The 20,293-nt window shown below is 39.8% G+C and overlaps 2 protein-coding genes across 10 annotated transcripts in view; one reads left to right on the forward strand and one right to left on the reverse strand.

Annotated features, from left to right (window-relative positions):
* CZH9orf85 (chromosome Z C9orf85 homolog) lies at nt 1-20,129 on the reverse strand. Of its 8 annotated transcripts, none has more exons than XR_005255204.1 (5): nt 17,183-17,197; nt 12,941-13,168; nt 5,985-6,091; nt 3,263-3,376; nt 2,008-2,474 (listed from the first exon to the last, which is right to left on the reverse strand). XR_005255204.1 is itself a non-coding variant. In XM_038123893.1 (4 exons), exons 1-4 carry the CDS (start codon nt 17,336-17,338, stop codon nt 2,297-2,299), a joined length of 555 nt encoding a protein of 184 aa, XP_037979821.1. In that variant the 5' UTR covers nt 17,339-20,129; the 3' UTR covers nt 1-2,296. The 8 variants fall into 8 exon arrangements, 4 of the variants coding, with proteins under 4 accessions (XP_037979821.1, XP_037979822.1, XP_037979824.1 ...); XR_005255201.1 differs by lacking the exon at nt 17,183-17,197 and adding an exon at nt 16,031-16,169; XR_005255202.1 differs by lacking the exon at nt 17,183-17,197 and adding an exon at nt 15,691-16,002.
* The window catches only part of ABHD17B (abhydrolase domain containing 17B, depalmitoylase), an 18,011-nt gene continuing 14,052 nt past the window's right edge, over nt 16,335-20,293 (forward strand). The window contains exon 1 of one of the 2 annotated variants that reach the window (XM_038123891.1): nt 16,335-16,474. The gene's annotated coding sequence lies outside the window, so the exon portion shown is untranslated. Of the gene's footprint in view, nt 16,475-16,968; nt 17,100-20,293 lie in introns of those variants that run through there. The other variant, XM_038123892.1, reaches the window with a different exon arrangement.

Below are 20,293 nucleotides of genomic sequence, written 5' to 3' on the forward strand. Positions count from 1 at the left end.
ATTTTTATTTCCTCTTACGTTTATAGACACAAATTCATTATTATTTGTGAAAGAATAGGCAGAAAGGTTTCAAAATCTCAATTAAAAACTAAAAATCATTCCATCTAGATGCCTACCCTGAAGATCTCAAAAATCTTTGATGACTTTTGATCACTTTTTAAAAAATATTCTCATTTCTACATGATTATACTGTAGATCAGCATTAAGAGGGGTCCTACTCCTGCATTATCCTCTCTTCAATAAGTTCCTCAAAATGAGACAAGAAAACCAAATCCCTGATACTCAGAACTCTTATAGCATGAGTTATAATAGCTTAATGCAGTTCCAAATATATCCTAATCTTCAGTAAAATGCAAACTCCTTTTCCCTAGCAAAGCTGCCATTTTATAAGCTGACTCATAACCACCATGTTAAAAGGTGTTGCAGAAATTAATTCCAGCAGTGTATCCTTCAGCCACAGCTACCACTGAAGACAGAAGGCTTGCTGGAACTAAAACTCTCTGCAGATAGGCTGCACTAACACTAGCCAGCCACCATAGCTGTGCTCACCCACAGCAGTTTCATCAGCTATAGCACCAGCACTGAACAGAGCATCAGGAGTGTGACATGAAGACTTCACAGGACTTTTCCTTTGTACAAACATTTTTGCACTATGTTGCAATACATTGTTTATCTGTGTCACCCTGCTCAGTCCTGGTACTGACAGGTTGTGTCACCACTATAAGAGAATTCTTCCCCTTATTTTCTCATTATACAACTTCTACCAGTTCCATCACACACTTTCCTATAAATTCAGGATTTCCTCTCACCTTTCAATAAAGAGCAAAGCCATCATCAATTTTTCCAAGTGGGAGAACATTTCCCATACGTACAGCACTTTCAAAAGCCAAATTCACTTTTGGTTCCCCCTTCAGAGAGACCCTTTCTGAAGCTAAATCCAGATTACTTACTAACTTCCTACTATGCACCCTGCTCCCAGGTCATCTGCAGTGTGTGCATGGGATATTCCTTGTTTACTCCGCCCTTGTTGATGTCAACTGGCAGGACAACAGATGTGACACTAAGCCAGATTCATTGCTGTCCTGTTGGGAGGACTTATCTGTCAGTGAAACCTTCAGATAACCTTCAGATCCAACACTTCTGAACACAACTGACAACCTCCTTTTCTGCCACTGAACACTTCTTGGTGTTTTCTAGTTTGACAGGACAGGCATCAGGTGCCCATCTGCACCCAAAGGCTCAAGTTTCAGTATTTCCTTCATTCCAAGGCAGGGATGGGCAACAACCTCAGAGATGAACTTCCTCACAGAGCATTTGAAAAATGTAGTCTGAGAATCAAGTTTTTCCATACTCACTATTGCAAATCAGGAAAAGCACTAAAGCAGATGTGGCATAGCATATTGACATAGGTTGATGTATATATATACTGTTACTTAAATGTAAAGAGCAAGAAGACACTACAAAAGAAGTCAAACCATCCTAAATCCTGTAAAGACAGTTACTGCAACTTCAGTTAAGTTCTTTGTACAGCTTAATCAACACTGGAATTGAAACTGGGAAGGGAGTAACTCTATAAGCATCACTCCACTACGCAAGTTTTTTCATATCAGAGAAAACTACATCAGATTCAGATGAATCTCTGAATTCTGAAAAGGAAAATAAAGTGTGATGAGAAATTCTAAAGGTTTCTTCTTTACAAAATATTGGTAGCAACAAGATCACAAATCTGTAATGCACACTTACACATGGTAAATAAGTTTTAACTGTTTATGAACTGTACTGGTCATGGGATTTACACACTTGTTTATTTTTTGTGGGGAAAAAAAAATGAATAAAACCCCCCAGGTATAGGGTAAGACGCCTTTGACAGAATGCTGCAAGTTCTTCCTTCAGAAAACCATTATAGCTGCTTTAGATCTTCCTATCTGTGTTTATTCTTGACTTTCAGGTAGGTTTCCAGGCAGTAATAACACTTCTGACGGTCACATAACACTGAATTTCAAACAATTACATAAAGAGGCTTTATTCCACAAAAACGGGAAATTGTTATATGTATGAAATAAATAACTATGCTTACAGATAGGATATTGAATATTTTCTGAATATTTTCAAAGAAATTCTGTTCCTAATACACAAAAATGTGTGTTAATACAAATCCCCATAAGCATCATCATACACAATGCCAAAATTAACATTCAAGGACCTTAGACATCTAATCAGGGTTTGAAGCAGTTTAAGGGCAAACACTGGTTTACTATATTTGATTGCATATAATCTCTTGCATAAACACAGCCTTTTAGATCTCTGTTTTTTCAAAATTCATACTTTTAAATTGTTCTTCAAGCACATCAGAATCTTCATCACTGTCTGCACTACTGAAATTTGTATCAAAATCCAGCTCATTCTTCAATTTACTGCTCTCTTGGCCATTTTTAGAAGTCTCACTGTCAGTTCTGTCTTGTCCTTTATCAATCCTGTAGAAAGCAAGAGGGATATTATCACCACCCACTTCTGGAATTTAAACAAGAATGGGATGGAGGATAGTATATCCTCCCGGCATTCCATCCCAAGATAGGATGGAAGATGGCAGGAGGTGGAAAGAAGGAGGAAAGGGGCAATAAAAGTCCCTAAAGTTACTTCACAATAAATAGGAAGGATATAAAATACAGTAAAGTATGCATAAAATAGTATTTAATACAGAAGAGACTGCAAAGAAAGAAAAATAAATATTTGAACAGCTTGACCAAGTAAGCAACTGCTGGATTGCTGTCACAAACCAGTAAATTAATGTTTTATGTATCATGCTCAATAGAGAACACCAGTAAAAAAAAAAGTCAAAAGCCTGCTAAATGTACTGTGGTAACTGTGCTCAATATCAGTCCTTGTTTAGTTCTTCTGTTCACTAGTAACTGAATCATTAAGTGGCAAACAAAATGCAAACAGTAAAGCGGCTTGTGCATATTTTACGATGCTCTACATCAAAACTCATTTTGAAGTGCTTTGTTAAGAAGATACACAATTTACCCATTGGTGTTAAAATGTCTTATCCAAGTAGGACTTTTGCTGTATCAGCCTCACTAACATCAATAAGCATTTCACTCCCACTTGCATCTGAAGAAAGTGAGGAAAATGACTCCTACTGATGCATGTTGGGATAATTGAGAATATGGCATAAATTACAACAGCATCGTGGCAGTTTCCAAACAAGGCTTATTACAAGGGGAACTATCAGTACAAGACTGAAACTATGTACTCTACTTACGGAATCACTATTTCTTCTTGTTTCCCACACTTAGCACAAATTTCTAGTTTACCAGCACATGGTCGACAAATAATATGATAAGGATCTTTTACAGTCTTCTGGAGGCATTTCACACTGTGAAGAGAAAGAAAATATGATTTTAAAAATATCGTGGACACTTACTAAACATTCTGTGTTCAAATACAATACACAAAAGAGGAACAAACACTCACAAAAGAGGAACAACACATTTTAGGCTGGTTTCAAATTAAACTGTTCTCTCAAGTAGCATTATCAAAATCATTGCCATTCACTACCCTCCCTTACTTTCCCCAGGAAGAATTACTAAAACAAGTACTGAAAAGGAAACATTAAACAAAGAATTTAATATTTAAGTTGACAGAATAAACACTTCCATTTAGTTAGTAGGCAGTTTTTATTTTAAAATTGCATAACTTCTGGTTTAATGATAAAAGCAGCATATGGCAGAAAACAGTACATGGACTTTACAAATAAAAAGGTTTCAGTTGAAACACTGAACTTACTTCCTCTTGAACTTTTCAGAGTATAAACTGAGTCAGTGCTAGACTTTGTTTTCTATGAACACAAGCCTGCATGGAACAGTATTCTTAACAAACCCAGCCTAATAAGATAGAGGGCTTGGGCTATTCTTTTTCAAAATATGATAATATTCTGTGGATTTTTTAATTTCCAAAATTCTGTGGCTTAACATTCAGATGACATTTCTAAAGCCTTGTATATCTGGAGAACATAATCAGAACAATACACCCCATGTAATGCTGATCTCTTGACTGTGGTGTTCTGGGCAGCCAGGATGAGGGAAGAGACAGTGAAATCTTGACTCCCTGTTTCAGAAGGCTGGTTTATTATATTATGATATATATTATATTAAAAAGCCACACTAAAACTATACTAAAAGAACAGAGAGAAAGATGCATCAGAAAGTGAGACAGGAATAGAAAGGAATGAATAACAAAGGCTTGTGACTCCCGGAGAATCTGATGCAGCTGCCTCCTTGATTGGTCATTAAGTAGAAACATCCAACATCGACCAATCAAAGAAGCACCTGTTGCATTCCACAGCAGCAGATAGTAGTTTGTTTACATTTGTTCCTGAGGCCCTCTCAGCTTCTCAGGAGAAGAAAATCCTGACAAAAGGATTTTCATAAAATATTATAACTACACTTGACAGTAATTTTTAATGCCCTCAAAAGTTCTTCCCAGTCATGCCATACTAAACAGAGACACTATCAATGCAAGGCAGATTTATATATTTTAAAAAATAGTTTAACTTCTAATAATTAAATACTCAGAAGTAAAGTAGTGAATACTTGGGGTAGTACTAACACTCATAATTTTAAAGATGTTACAAAACTAAAAATAAGTTGAGGTACAAAGAAGTCCTCCATCCACATCTTTTGCAATATCAAGAATTCCTTTTTTTTTTAATTGTCACATTTTTAATGTCTATTATGCTTTTACTTCACCCAGAAGCTTCATCTGTTGAAAATTTTCATAGTCTTGTCCTTTCAGAACAATGTCTCACCCAGCCATTGTACTGCTGGCATAGAAATCGTCAACTGTAAAGCTAGAATGCTCTGAGGCACAACTTCCTCATTCAAAAAACAGGAGGGAGAACATCACATAAAGCTGCTGTTCTAAAACGTCACTTAAGAATATTTAGAGCAGTTCTTTAAAACAGTTGTTTAAACAGTTCTTTAAACAGTTGTTTAGAACAATTAAGAAGCTGTCCAATGCTTCCCTGATTTACATGGGGTTTTTGCCTGCTTTCTTTCCCTTGGGAAAAAAAAAAACCAAAAACAGGATGCACAAATAACATAGTTATTTGAGAAAAAGTGAAAAACTCAACTTCATCTGTGGTGCACAGAACATAGAATTCTTATTTTTTATTCAGCAAGCCTTCTACCTAATTATTTATTCTTTACATGAAAGGATGAAACTGGTTACTAATACCAAAATACAAGCTACTGTGACAAACCTGGCTGTATTGTGCACCACAGCCCAGCTGTGGTTTCTCTGAGTTCTATGTTTTATTGTTGAAACACTGACTATGTCTGCTACCACAGGAGGTAAGGACCTCTGCAACTGAGCAAATAAGGAGGAAGCAGAGAGCATCTCCTTCAGAAATCTAAAATAATTTACATGTCTGTGATAGGTTAAAGTATTTATCATCTTTGTTATACAGTTATATAAAAACAAGCAACACAGAACTCTATGCAAACAATGCCAACATTTACTATTTAGGATTATAGTTTCTTACAGAAAAGGAGAAACCATGCTAAGAGGTAATGAAATGCATGTATTGCAAACATTAGCAAAGTACAGAACTCAAGAGATGTGCAGATCCCTTTAATACAGATGTGAAACAAGACATTAGAAAATCACGTTACAACAGGTTCAGGAAGGACTTTTTGTTCAGGAGGACACTGACAGTCTTGGAAACCTACAGGTCCACAGTTCAACCAGCTTTCACAGCAAAGAGGGAAGCAGTTGCTCTTCTTCTCTGTCTTCTTTTCAGATGTTTACGACAAAAGACTTATAAATTAGAAAATTAACACTGCCTATATGTTGTCATTGCAGATTCCACATTTTAAAAATGTTGCATAACAGCAGCTTCTTCTTCTGAGTTTCCAAAGCCAGAATATTTTCCAAAAGCTCACAAACAACACGATCAACAATTAACAAAAAATATCTTTACTCACCATTTTTTAGGTTTTGTCAGTAGCTTGTACTTTCTGAATTTTACTCGCCACTCCAAGATACCTTTGCAATGCTGACACACTCCATCATGAAGCTTAGCATTTATTTTCTGAATGATTAAAAAAAAAAATACATTGATGACTTCCTGCTGTAAAGAGTAAAATCTTGCTTAGAAAGCATTTTTACCCATCTTATAATTGATACAGTACTATAAACATGTTTGCTTGTCATTAACATTAAGCCTTTCATATACATTTGTCTACAGATTTCTTCAATGGAAAGGGTACCTTGAGGTTAAAGAATAGATGATGATGATGATGATGATGATGATGATGATGATGATGCTTATTTTAATTATCTTACTAGTGGTACTTCTTTTTGTTATTCTATTGCTGAGAATTGATTACTGTAGGTATTTAATTCTTTTCATCTCTAGAAATTTTACAAAACGGATTAAAGAAGAAATAAGCCCTGAAATACACAGCTTTTGTCCAAAGAAGACAACTTACAATACTTAACATTTAACTTACTATTGCTCAAGCTATCACTATACTACATAGTTTAAAAAGTCTCAGGATTTTTCCTCAGATAACAACAAAGTAGAATCCACACACTATTTGTAGTCAAATTATTCAATTTCTCTCTAATCCTATCCTTCCTTTATGAAAAACATTTTGCTTTCTGCATCTAAGATAAATTTTTTAATAATAATTTAAACCATGGTATATTTTTGAGACAGTGAAAAATTTACCTTAATATCTCCTACAATATTTTGCGTTTAGCTTTCTCAGAAATACAAAATGTCAACTGGCTAGTAGTATTTGCACAAGAGAAGTTATTCTGAAATGGGAAATAGTACCAAACTACACTCTTAGCTTAAATAACGAGCTATGTCCCTGTAGGCTCAATTTAATTTCATTTCTTCTCTATTTAAGAATGCCAGCACTAATGTTGTCTGTCATATGGGAGCTCATACTAATTCACAAATTTAAAACTTGAAATTTCATGGTTAAAAACCACACATAATAAAAAATGTATTTTTAAAGATAGTTTAAAAATGGCTACCATATCAACATTGCATTATTAAAATGGTCTAAGCCACATCTACTTCTTTGCATACCCAAAAGGAGTGATTCTGCATAAATCTGGATTACAATTGATGTTATTCTTTCACAAATAAACCGAAAAAAAATTATTCTACAAATATAGTGTCTTCTGAAGTAATTTCCTGCTTTTGTGACTCACAAGAGTTTCTTACTACTCCAAAAAGCTCTACTTCACTATATAATACTGAAAAAACAAGCCAAGCTTTAAAAACACAGTATCTTATTCTATACCAAAAAAATTATATGGCAGAGGAGATGCTACTTTCAAGTAAAACTATACCCTGGGACCTATGTTTTATTGTCTCCTTTTTCATTAAACTTGCACATTCAATATGAGTTTTCCTATGGTGTCGTTAACTGAACGTGTGGTGCTTTCTGGCTTCAGTTAAAAGAAAATTATTTTCTAAATTATCAAATACACACTTGGCATATTAAGAAGCCAACCAAACAAAGTTTTGTATGCTGCTTGAATATTGAATACAGAAAGCTGTGGTTCTGATGCATTATGGATATATTTTCCAAAAATACCAACAATTGCTTAACGTGCAAAATTTCTGAGAGAAGAAAATCATCAGTAAGTTTCCAGCAGACATCTGTTAAAGGCAATTTAATATCTCACAGTTCAATATCTTGCAATTTAAGCTGCTGTGAGCAGTGCCTGTATTCAGCCTTTCAAAATTCATGCAGTTCAAATACAAGCCTTCTTTTCAGCACTTGACCACCACGAGGTAAGGCTCCAAGCATTACAGCCCACAAGCTCCCCACAACCTGCAAATTTGCTTGAACTTCCCAGTACTCCCCCTCATTCCCTGACTTGCATTGATTGATAATGCAGGAGGGCAGTAAGTTACACGGTAATTTGTTTTTCCAGGTAGGGATACATTTACTGTTACCAGCTATTTTTAGTTTTGTAAGGCAGAATCCTGTGAAAGTCAAAAGACTGCAGAAGCTTAAGCTGAAGGGAGATGGTTGTCCTTCCAAAGAAGCAGTTAGCTTTGAAAACCATGTATTTTCCCTTTACACATCCTGACATCACAGCTGGGGCTGGGGCTGGGAGCTGTGCCATGGAGTGATCCCAAGGCAGGTTCAGTAAAGCCCAAAGCTCCTGGAATGCAAGACCCTGTGTTCAGGACTGCATGCCCTGAAGAATGAAACAGGAACTACTTCAGAAACCTCTCACCTGAAGCAAATCCAAAGTTCATCAAACAGGCAGCCTATTACAAATTCTGCTTAATATTTGCTATGGAACAAGGAAATATGCATAGTTATTGTTCATGGAGCTTTAAAAAGCTCTTCCCCACCCCAATACTCTCACCATCTGGCTCCAGAACACACAACAATCACACAGTGATACATTTCTTCTTTCTTCTTTTTCTTTTTCCAATCAAACTGAAACACTGACCATCCCAAAAGCTGAAGATACCCAAGACAAAGGGGCAGTACAGCAGGGCACAGGCAATCCAAGAGGTTCCTAGCATACACTGATAACAACTGCCTTCTCCAAGAGATAGAAGAGCCAACAAACAGAGGTGCTGTGCTGGACCTTGTTCTCACCAACAAGGAGGAGCTGGTGAATGTGAATCTCAAGGGCAGCCTGGGCTGCAGTGACCATAAAGCAGTGGATTTTAAGGACCTTGGGGCAGAGAGGAGCGTGGGAAGAAGACCACTACCCTGGACTACAAGAGAGCAGACTTTGGCATCTTCAAGGATCTGCTTAGTAGAGCGCCATGGGATAGAACTGTGGAGGGACGAGCAGCCCAAAAGAGGTGGATGATATTGGAGAGTTGTCTCCTTCAGGTTCAATTGCAATGCATCCCTACAAAGAGGAAATCAAGAAAGAAAACTGAAATGCCTGCATGGGTGGACAAAGAGCTCCTGGAGAAACTTAAAACAGGTGGCTTACAGACAGTGTAAGCACAGAAAAGTAGCCTGGGAGGAATACACAGTAATTGGCCAAAGAGCCAAGGAGACGATTAGGAAAGTAACATCTGGCAAATAATGTCAAGGGTATGGAAAAAAAGGTTCTTTAAGTATGTCAGCGATCAAAGACAGACTTGGGAAATTGTGGGTCCTCTCAGGAGGGATACAGGATGCAGAAAATCTGGTTACCCAGGACATGGAGAAGCATTTACACAGTGGAATTGAGTGTACCCTCAGCAAGTTTGCCAATGACATCAATCTGTATGATGTGATCAACACACTGGAAGGAAGGGATGCTGTACAGAGGGACCTAGACAGGTCTGAGAGGTGAACCTGTACAAATCTCATGACATTCAACAAGGCCAAGTGCAAGGTCCTGCACTTGGATTGTGGCAATCCCAAGCACAAATACAAGGTGGGTGGAGAATGGACAGAAAATGCTCTGAGGAAAAGAACTTTGTGGATGTTGGTGGATGAGAAGTTCAACATGAGGTGGCAGCTTGCAGCCCCCAAATCTGGCCAGCAGTGCAAGGGAGGGGAGTTTGCCCCTTCACATTGCTTTTGTGAGACACCACATAAGCATTCAGATCTGGATGATGAGACAACACAAGAAAGACATGGACTTGTCAGAAAAAGTCCAAAGGAGGGCCACAACGTAGACCACAGGACTAGAGCACCTCTCCTGTGAAGGCAGGCTGAGAGTTGGCACTGTTCAGCCTGGAGAAGGCTCTGGGAAGACCTTGGAGCACCTCCCAGTACCAGAAGGGGGCTATGAGACAGATGGAGAGGGACTTATACAAAAGGATGTAGTCACAGGCCAAGGGGGAATGGCTTCGAAATGAAAGATTGTAGGTTTAGACCAGATCTTAAGAAAAAATTATTTACTATGCAAGTGATGAGGCTCTGGAACAGCTTCCCCACTGAAGCTGTGGATGCCCCACCCTTGGCAGTGTTCAAGGCCAGGCTGGATGGGGCTCTGGGTCTAGAGGAAGGCTCAAGACAGGGGGTTTGGAACTAGGATCTTTAAGGTCCCTTTCAACCCAAACCATTATATGATTCTATCATCACATTTATGTGCATTGAAAATCACTTTAAGTAGACTGATCCAGGCATAGGCATAAAGATGCCTGGAGTTTTCAACATGGTAAGACCACAAATCTTACACAGCTACTCATAAAGGAATCACACTGCATCTGCTCAGAAGGTCACAAACTGGAAGAAAGACAACAGCTTCAAGTTCTAACTTTCTCCTTCTAAGGGGTACACATAGAACATCTTCCCCCTCTTCAGCAATTTCCTGTATTTTTTACTCAATTTTGATGCCTCAAGTATGGGGCCTTGTAATTAATTATTGGCTCAGCACATCTGAATACAAGAGCCACTAAGACTCTACAACCCTACCAGGCAGTTGGTTTAGAAAGTCAATAGAGAATGAAGGATTGATGTAAAGAAAGCAGTTAGAAAGTTTAACTTGTGTTTGTCTTTTACATTTATTTTGCTCAGAAAAAAAAAAAAGGCATGATATTTAAGTGTTACCATTACCAAAACAAATTGCTAATTTACTGTGATTTTTTATGCTTAATTCAGGATCTCCTCTGACCAAAATAACCCATAACACACCACTTTCAAAAGCAATGCAGACTTGAAGAATAAAGAAACCTGTCCATAATGAAAGATTTTAATAGGCTGTTTTTTCAGGATTTTAAAAATGCTAAAAAATCATGAGAGAGAAGTTCTCATAATAAACCTGAAGACAAATTTTCTTGTTTCTCAGTTCCCGGTCAGAATGGGGAAGTCACTACTAAAATCCAATAAACTCTTCTCATGCTTACTTTTTGTATTAATATTTACTTTTTAATATATTTTCTATATTGTTTAAACTTTCACAAACTGATATTTTCTTCCCATTGCCCATTTAATAGCTTGTTTTTCCTTGAGGATATTAAAAAACCCAACAGCCTACAAAAAGCCCTGAAAAAAGCTAGTAAACTTCATTATTCTTTTCCAACTTTTCCACCCAGTTTTTATGCAGGTAGTCAGGGCCTCGCACACAAATAGGAGGCAGTGCTTGAAATTAATTTCTTGGTGTGAAAAGTACTCCAACATGTTAGATTACGTTTCTGTTGCAGCAGTTTCTCTGGGGTTTTCTTTACACTCATTTCCCTGTTTTAGTTAATAGCTCTCTCTTTTCTTTAGCATACTTTGCTCCAAGGAAAAGTGCAACTCATGCAGGGCTAGCAGTAGGTCTATACATTCCCCAGGGAAATTACAGTTATGCAATACAGACATACCTAAGCAGCCTTAAGGTATGATGCCACAAAATACTCCATGTGCACACTATAAGCACATTCAGTGGCACGTTAACAAATCAACATACTCTGCTCACATCACCTAATATTAAATCACCTAACAACCTGCCAGAAGCAGTGCAGAATGTATTAAACTAATGCACCTACATCTACTAACTTGGCACACAAAATAATCCCTAGCTAAAACTAGCATTAAAGCGCTCACAGGTAGGATGTAACGACAGGGCTTCAAAGAAGCTTCACCATCTGTTTGTAAGCGTCTAATTATGTGTAAACCTATGGGTATTTTGATTCCCTCTACAGAAAGAAGATTCCTTCTACTGAGCACATATCAGTGGTCTATTCTGCTGCAACTAAGTGTAATGTTAATGCCACCCATAAACTTCCTTGTCAGAAACACAGGTGTCACTGCTTCAGCCAGCAAGGCTGAATTCAGCACAAGGCTGAATGCAGGATTTCTGAACAACTGAACTTCTCAAAAAAACAAAACTTCACAGGACCTCCAGCGCATGACTACTAAACAGTTAAAGTAGGTCACTGCAGACTGATAAATGTGAAACTGAGCTACCAGATGAGAGATTTCAGGGTTCCAATACACATTACACAGGCTGAAATTGTCCCCCACAGAGCTTCACTTGCTCCCATATTGCATCAGCATTACTCTAAATTCCTTTCTCTACAGATACTTTCTCATCAAATGTATTTCAAAACTTAAGCAACATATGTATATAGCACTTAAGAGAGGACTGGAAGGACACTCATCATCTACCCGAGAAGGAATGGAAAATACACAAAGACACATAAACACACACACACCAGACACACCTCCTGCACCTACCCACACATTCTTTCTCTCTGCCCCACCTCCAGAGTTGGGTTAGAGTCCAGGGCAGATATTATATTTGCTCCTATTCTTCCTACAGAAAAGGCTACAACCCAAGACTGAATGTACTTCTGAACCCAGAGTAACAGGAGTGGCTAGAGAGTAGACTTCAGCCTACCAAGCTGCTCTACGTTGCAGCAAGAACTTTATCTAAAAAACTGCAATATGGTTATCTAACAATTCCAGTTGGCCACTGGTTTATCTCTATCTCCCTTCTGTGTTTCAAAATATGATTACTGACTCAGCATTTAAGGTCTACATTCAGCTGTTCTCTTCCTAGTGCTTTCCCACAGTCTAAACCAGTGTTTCCACTAAAACAAGTGATTTATCCATGCACCTGGCTGAAAAAGTAACTGACATTAACAGTGTGGTAAAGCTGAGGTTCAAAGATAATAACCCCTGAAATTTAGGGAAATATGAATTATCATCTTAATGAAAGGAAAGAAATGGAAAAACAAATCAGTCCTTTGAGTGTAAATACGAATCACTTTGTGGTTTACCATCTTAGTACAATGGAATTCTAAATGTTCTCATTAAATGATATTTGCTTTCATTTCTAGAACTACTGCAGTTTTCATGATGACTTATGTAATATACTTTACATAAAATGTATATTCATATAACATAATGCATATTGCTCAGCTCAGTGCTGCAAAGAGCTATTTTAGAATATACACCATGTAACACAAACACCAATAAACAAATTCCAAGATTCAATAACTAACAAGACAGTGTCTTACCCTGTCCTGGCTATTCCTTCTTCAGGTCATCCTAAGATGCAAACTTTTCCAGCACTGTTGTGGCCGTTTCCCAAATACACTAGAGAGGCAGTGTACTTTGTTGCAAGGATGTTTCACCTCAACAAGCCTCAAGAGCAATGCTGCAGTAATGCTGTAGTAAAGACTGATCATTAGAAGAAAGACAGATGCATCTTCTAGCAAGTTCTCAAGCACTCAGGTCTGTGGCCTCTAAGATTAGAAAATGGATGACACGGTCAGTGTCAGACAAAGAGCACAAAACATCTCAAAAAACCAAAAAACCAACTGGATAATGACTGCCAGCAGAGAAAAGTCAAAATCCTATTAGATAAATTTCCTATGCAGATACTGCTTCACTGAGAGAAATAGCAATAACACCATAATTAACTACCTCAACTCCACCCACTGTACAACCTGAAGCTGTTGTAGTAAATATTCAACATTGCTAATGCAGTGTACAATTGCAACAGGATCTAAATTTTAAGCTGATAAGCATTTTGCAGCCTTTCAAGATAGCATTGCATTGGACAGTGTACAACAGAAGACAGGTCAAATACAAATCCCCGCCATATGTTTAACAGTGATTTACAGGAGATCCATTCTCTTTGAGAAGCTTTAAGCATTCTTTTGATCTAGTGAGCTAATGTCAAGTAGAAAGGAGTATGCCCCACTCCTTTATCAGTCCCTATGATAGAATTTCTACGATTTCTTCCTTTTTCTCATCACACCTTGAACATCCATGACATATCTGATCATCCAGGACTGCAAAAGACAGAGATGCAAAACCGTCACCATTCAGCATAGTCTATATCTAAACTATGACATTAATCACCACTTAATCTTTGCTAGTCTAACTTCTTTAAAACAGCAAAATGGGGCTAGCATCATTCTACTGACCCCTGTGTATCCCTGTCCTGGTTCTGGCCAAGCCAGGGTTAATTTTTCCAGGCTAGGACACTAAGGTTATTCTATACCACCTCACATCATTTTTCAGGAATGGGGGGACGGGTCCCTCCCAGGTAGGGGGTCCCTCCACAGCAGGGTGTGGTCTGGTACTGCCAGGGGTCCTACACAGTGAACACTTGTGCGTGAATCATCTCTTCTACACTATTGCTGTGACTGTTTTCTTATTTAATTTGCTGTTTCCAGTATATTGCCCTTATCTGAACCTGTGATCCTTGCCTTTTGTGCCTTCAATTCTCTTCTCCAGGGCTATGCAGGGAGAGAGGTAGGGGGAGGGATGAGTGAGTGAGTGGTGCATGGCTTAGAGTGTTTCAGTTGCAGCACTAAACCGAGGAATATAATTCTTAAAACACGGCAGTACCTTAGGACTTGAATTTGTACATGACAGGATGCCCTAAGAAAAAGGAACATATCCTTTACCTTTACCAAACATTATCTAACCCCAGAATAGGAGGCACATTCTTCAGGATGCTACTTCCACACACTCAGCCCTCTCCATGAACCAGCAGGAACAAAGAGAAAAGAAATAATTTGCTTTAAATGGAAATAAATAAAAGACAAGTTGATGTCCACAGCAAACCTTGGCCACATTAAAAAGAAAAAAATTCTTGAGTGCATGATATTGTGTAGCCAGTTCTATAGAATATCAATTATTTTCAAAGGGAAGAAAAACAGAAAAACGGTCATGTGGGTATTAAAGTGATTATTTCAGTTACAAAACAGATACCAGAATTCAGTGTCTCTTTGAAAACTTTTTTGATAGACCAGCTCTCTACGACAGTTCTCTTTTTGTGTGGGTATGTTTGTACCCAGACAGAAAATACTCTCCTATCAGAGGTCATGAAGTGACTCATACAACAAATAATACTGTCACTGCTTAGAATCCCAGGAAAGCAGCCTGTTCAACTTGCAGAACCAGTCCTAAAAAAAAATCTCAAAAACCAACCAAAACAAACTCACAAAAAACCCAAACCTCCCTCTTCGGCATCAAGGCTTTAACTTACTACTTTGCTCCCCTCCTCCCAGCTCTTTTTGACAACCCAGGCAGGTTCAGTTAAAGGGATATTGATATGACAGCAATAGCACCAGATAAATTCTCCTAGATTATTCATCCTCTGTTTTGTCTTAGCCACCTTCTTGGTTTAGCCTGCAAAATGAAACATCCCACTTTGGTGGTGTTGCTGCTCAGACACACCATGTGTTCTTCAGCCCCTTCCGCACATTATGTTACCAAAACTAAAAGCACAGAGTGTATTTCAGGAATATATTGTAGACCATTTCCCCTTCCCAGCTTAGTATCACAAAAGACAAAACAGTCTTCTGGAACAACAGAGTGAAATGATAACTTTTGTAGCAAAAGTGCTGACAGACTAGCTGAACACACCTTTTTTCTATCTAACTAATCAGAAGAGCTCCCTTTTTAAAAAAAGAAATTAAAGTACACATGAAAGTTATCTCAAAAGTATGCCAATTGAAGCTGGGTATTTATGTGGGATGGGGGAAAGTTGTTTAAACTAAGCTCTCAAAACATTAAGATTTCTGAGTTATGACCACATAGTCACGAACTTTGAGAAGACCAAAGAAAAGAAGTCATATGGATAACGTGTTTCAAGAAGTCATATGGATAACACGCCATTGAATATTTAATTGCTGCACTCACTACACAAACGTAAGCGCTTTATATCAGTCTTCCTCTTATAATTCTTTGGTTTAACTAGTCCTTTCATGTCATAAGTATGATTCAAGTCTCACACTACACATTTGCCTACAGAGACAACTGTCTCAGATGTCTTGCTACCACTGTCTCTTAGCAGCACTGTGCCTGGTGTGGGCGGAACCGGGCCAGAGGTATCTCCATCCCCTAAAACGGTCCCACGGAATCCACTGCCGCGTGACGTCGTTTGCGATGCCGAAGCCTATCAGGATCTGGCACCAGACCTCACAGGGACAGGGCATGGCTTCAGAGGCCGTAGGGGACTGCCCATGCTTTCGGTAAGAAACCCGTCCCAGCGCTCCGGCCCCAAGCGCTGCATCGCCTGCAGAGGGGTGGCTTCTGACGCCGGGACAACCCCGCGTGTCCCGGGCCGGCCCGGGCCCGCCGCCGCCTACCTTGCACCGGGCGCTGGTGTCGTACTTGTCGTTCTTGAAGGCGCGCGCGTTCTGGTGGCGCTGGGGCCGCGTGCGCGACACGTTCCCCCTCTCCGAGCTCATCCCGGGCCGGCGCCGCGTGCCCCGGAACCGTTCCGCGGGCCCGCCCGCGCTGGGCGGCGCCGTCACGGCTGCGCCCCCATTGGCGCTGCGGTCCGCGGGGCCCCGCCCCGGCCGCCCCCGCGCCAGTGCAGTCCGCGGGCGAGGCGAGGCCAGCGCCGCTCTGGAGGCTGCGCGGGGCGGGTTTAGTGCTGCCAGGGCCGCGCGTTCTCCGGCCGGGGCCGGGGCTGGGGCGCTGACGGCCGCCTCCCGCCGCGCCGTTACTCAGCACAGCCGGCGTCCCCACACCCCGCCGACCCGGCAGTCGGGAGAGCGCGGGGCCGCCGAGCGGAGCGCCCGGTGCAGGTAGGGGCCGTCCTCCCCCGGCGTTGCGGGGATGGACGGTGTGCGGATGACTGGCTGCCGTGGCGTATGGGCGAGTTGTTTCCTCCTTGCGGGTCCGTCCGTGTCTCTTGTCCCGCTCGGACCCCCGGCCCGTCCGCGCCGCCTGGCGCGGGCGTGTGGCGGCCCCTGGGGCGAGCGGAAGGGCCCGCGGCGGCCACCGGCGTTTCCTCAGAAAGGCGGGCGGCGCGGCTTCGGTCTGCGGCACGAACCGGGCGGCGAGCTGCCGGCGCCCGCCAGCCTCCTGCCCGCGTCCCTGTGTCGCTGTGCTCGGGGGTCTCTGGGGGTGTAGCCTGCCTCGGGGTGCCCGGGTGCCGTGGGCGATCAGTCCGGTGCTCCCGTCTCCGCGGTCTTGCCCTGGACTCCTTTGTTGGAAACGGGCGCACTGCCTGGTGGCACGCGTGTTAAGGTCTGGCTTTTCGCGGCCCCAAACAGTGCCTTTGAGGTACTGGTGGGGACTTCGGCGGAGCCCTTCTCAGATGCGGACACCTGAGGAGTTATTTTAGTTCCCGCAAGCCTGGTTGAATTTACTCCTTTAGCTTCTGCTGTTGAGGGGAGGGAGTGACGCTGGCCTCAACATTGCTCTCAGGTATTATTAGTATAAAAATTTAAAGTATTTGGTCAGTAATTAACTAGGAAGGTTTACGGCTGCGGAAATCAGAGTAGAAGTACCTGAGCGCAGAGCGGTGTTAAGAGCGCAGGTCCGTGGTGGCGGCCGGCTGGGCTGGAGCGGCTGGGACACAGCGGGGCTTCAGCGCCGGGCAGCCGGCGGATGGCCTCAGCAGGGCAGCTCCGGGGACAGAGTCTTGCTTGGAGTATGCAAGGCATTATGTAATCGGGTTAATCCCGCAGTTGTCTATCTGGAACCTTTAGAGGTTTCGTTTGTTCTTCGGTTGATAAAGAATGTCTGGATTTTTCAGTTAATGTTTTGTGAATTCCCTTTCTTTTTTCAACTATGCCTCTGGGTTTTGATATATGCAAAGTAACCAGCAGAGGATAAATAAATAATGTGAGTTAAAATAGTTAGAATTTGTAAGACTAGAAGCAGTGTTTATTTGTTTAGAATCAAATTAACCAAAGTAAAGTTTTGGTTTGATCAGGCTTCTCTGTTTTCATGTAACCTACTTCGTCCTTTGAAAACTATCTTAAATAATTACTTCCCAGTATTTCTTAATGTAGCTTTTTCATAATTAAATATACTTCCTTTGTGTTGCTTTCTGGACTTACTGTGTATTGTTTCTTAATATTCTGTTAATCCTTTTAGGTGGTACTTAATCAGACACTAATGATTTCTTTTTCTCTGAACATTTTGTTGCTTTAACTGTTGGACTAGTTAAAGGATGTTCATATTATTCTGTTCCATTTTTAATATTATGCAGGTGTTGAAATAAATATTGGTACTTCAGTAGTGGCTTGAACTCAAGGTCTTATTGTATTGCATCCAATGAAAGTGTGAAAATGCTTTAGAATTTCTTGTTTCAGCAGTAGATAATGAACAGTAAAGATGAAAAAAACCCTAATCAAACAATAAACCCACTACCAAAATACACACAAATAGCAAGTAAAAGGAAAAAAACCCAACAATTTTAATATCTTGCCTGTTATGCTTTGAATAACACCTAAAGTTCCAAACCAGCAGCTATATTTATGACTTTGACTTTGTTCTTGTGAATAGTTCCCATAAAATAGGCAATTTAATTTAAATAAACAATAGAATAATTTCTATTTAATGTAAATATAAGATTTCTAGATAAGTGTTTGCAAGGTTGGGGTGGTTTTGAGACTAACGCCTAGTGAAGTATTCAAAGATGTGAGTAATAGGTTCTACTGTCTTGTTATTATGTACAGAGATTAGAGGACAGAAATAATTACTTATATGAAAAAGCTGCATTTGTGTTATCCTAAGGAAGCACAGGATAAATACTTGAGGTGTTCTTTAAGATTAAATAGACATTTTCCCCCTTCTGTCAGCCTTTATGGAAAGGCTAATTGCCACAGAATGAATTGAAATCACTGCCTGTGGGCAATTTCACATTTGTAATTTTATATGTTAGATCTTTATTCATAAGAGAGTTAAAGAGATAAAATTGATAAAATGTTCTTGCTTTCCTTTTAAAAGCTATCCCGGAAGGGATAAGTAGTGTACTTGGGCCTATTTTATTTCCTAGCCTCTACTGCTGCAATAGAAGAGTTTTCTGCAGTTTCTTCTACAGAATTTTCATACTTAATTACTATGAAAAATGCACTATAATTTTAAAGGGGATGTATTATTTTTTTATCATATTCCTTTTGTTAGTATATTTTACCAGCTGTAGAAATTGTGTTTGCAGAACAGCACTGGCATTTTTATTACTACTGAAATGTCAAGTAGAAGGTGAGATAGTTGTGTTGTTGGGATGTGTTGATCTCAGAATCTGATGATGCTGTAATGAGCACAGAGATTTACATCATACATACTCAGAAGGTGTTAGACTATACCTTAGGTATTCACAACATATCTTAGTCAAATGAGTCCCATTAAAGTTACTCATCTGTACTTGTGGAACCATATGCTTAAAGTAATCTGGTCACAGTTGGTTTTGCCTCAGCTTCACTAAGAATCCAGGTAAAGCACACACATCCAGCTTATTCACACTCTCATGTAAATACAATCCATCACAGTGAAAGACAAACCAGTTCCAGTATAATAGAAACATTGTTTGCATTTAGTTGGAGCTATTCTCCTGTGGAAGTTCAGTAGGTGTTTTGTATCAAATTGGTTTAGTTAGTGACCTGCTGGTTGTCTTGAGTCTTCAGAGTGAAGAAAGTAGCATGTGTTTATTTTAAAGAAGAGAATTCTTATTAGCCATGATGAAGTTGGAGAATGACTCTGGAATCAGAATCTTTTGTTTCAGTAGGCATATTTTCCATTGGATTAAAAGATCAATACATAAAGCCTGCATTAGTCTAGCACAGGGGAGGAATAATACTTCATCTACTGTCTTCAGCATGTCATTTGCCATATCTGGTGACAGCCCATTTTTAGCACATTTAAGCTGTCTTGGGGGACGGTACCACCACATCAGCTAATTCACTGTGGTTTACTGCAGTACTGCCCTGTGTGTGAATCCTACAGGCTGGTTTCCAGTCTTCTGAAATTACTTGGGTAAATAGCAAATATTTTCTGAGTGAGATCATATTTGTTGTGTTGCTGGGCTGTTTATACTTACAAATAGTATAAACTCCTGTTCTAATTCTTTCTGACAAGTGGATTTGGAAGAAATAAGAAATTCTGTAGTTTTCATTGTATGCTGGTATAGAGTGCAATCAGCTGTTCCTGGGCAAAACAAATTATTTATATTTCACTTTTGGAAGTACAAATTATTTTAAATATTTCACAAAAAATAATAATCACACCCCTAGAATAATGTCTAACTTCACCTTCAGATGTTTCTGTAAAGGTGGGAAAACTCACTCAGAACAGATCCATTTAATAGTTTCTGATAGAAATAGAAAAGATTTTGAGTATTGTGTCCTAAGTACTTGGAAAAAAAGCATGTTGAGGTTGGACTGTGAAGATGAACTCATTAAGTAGAGGTGAAAGAAGTTGCTTCTTTGGTGCCCATAATGACAAGAGAAGTGAAGAAGGAAAAAATACACACCACCACCACCCCCCCCCCCCCCCGCAGAACAATAGGATTTTTACTTTGCATCAGACAATCTAAACCTTTTGCTAATAGTTAGACTTCCTCCATAGACTCCTTCCACTTATCCTGACTTGTGGGTATAACTGAAACTTAACAT

This window comes from Motacilla alba, chromosome Z, assembly GCF_015832195.1.
Source record: "Motacilla alba alba isolate MOTALB_02 chromosome Z, Motacilla_alba_V1.0_pri, whole genome shotgun sequence".
Classification (NCBI taxonomy): Eukaryota; Metazoa; Chordata; class Aves; order Passeriformes; family Motacillidae; genus Motacilla; species Motacilla alba.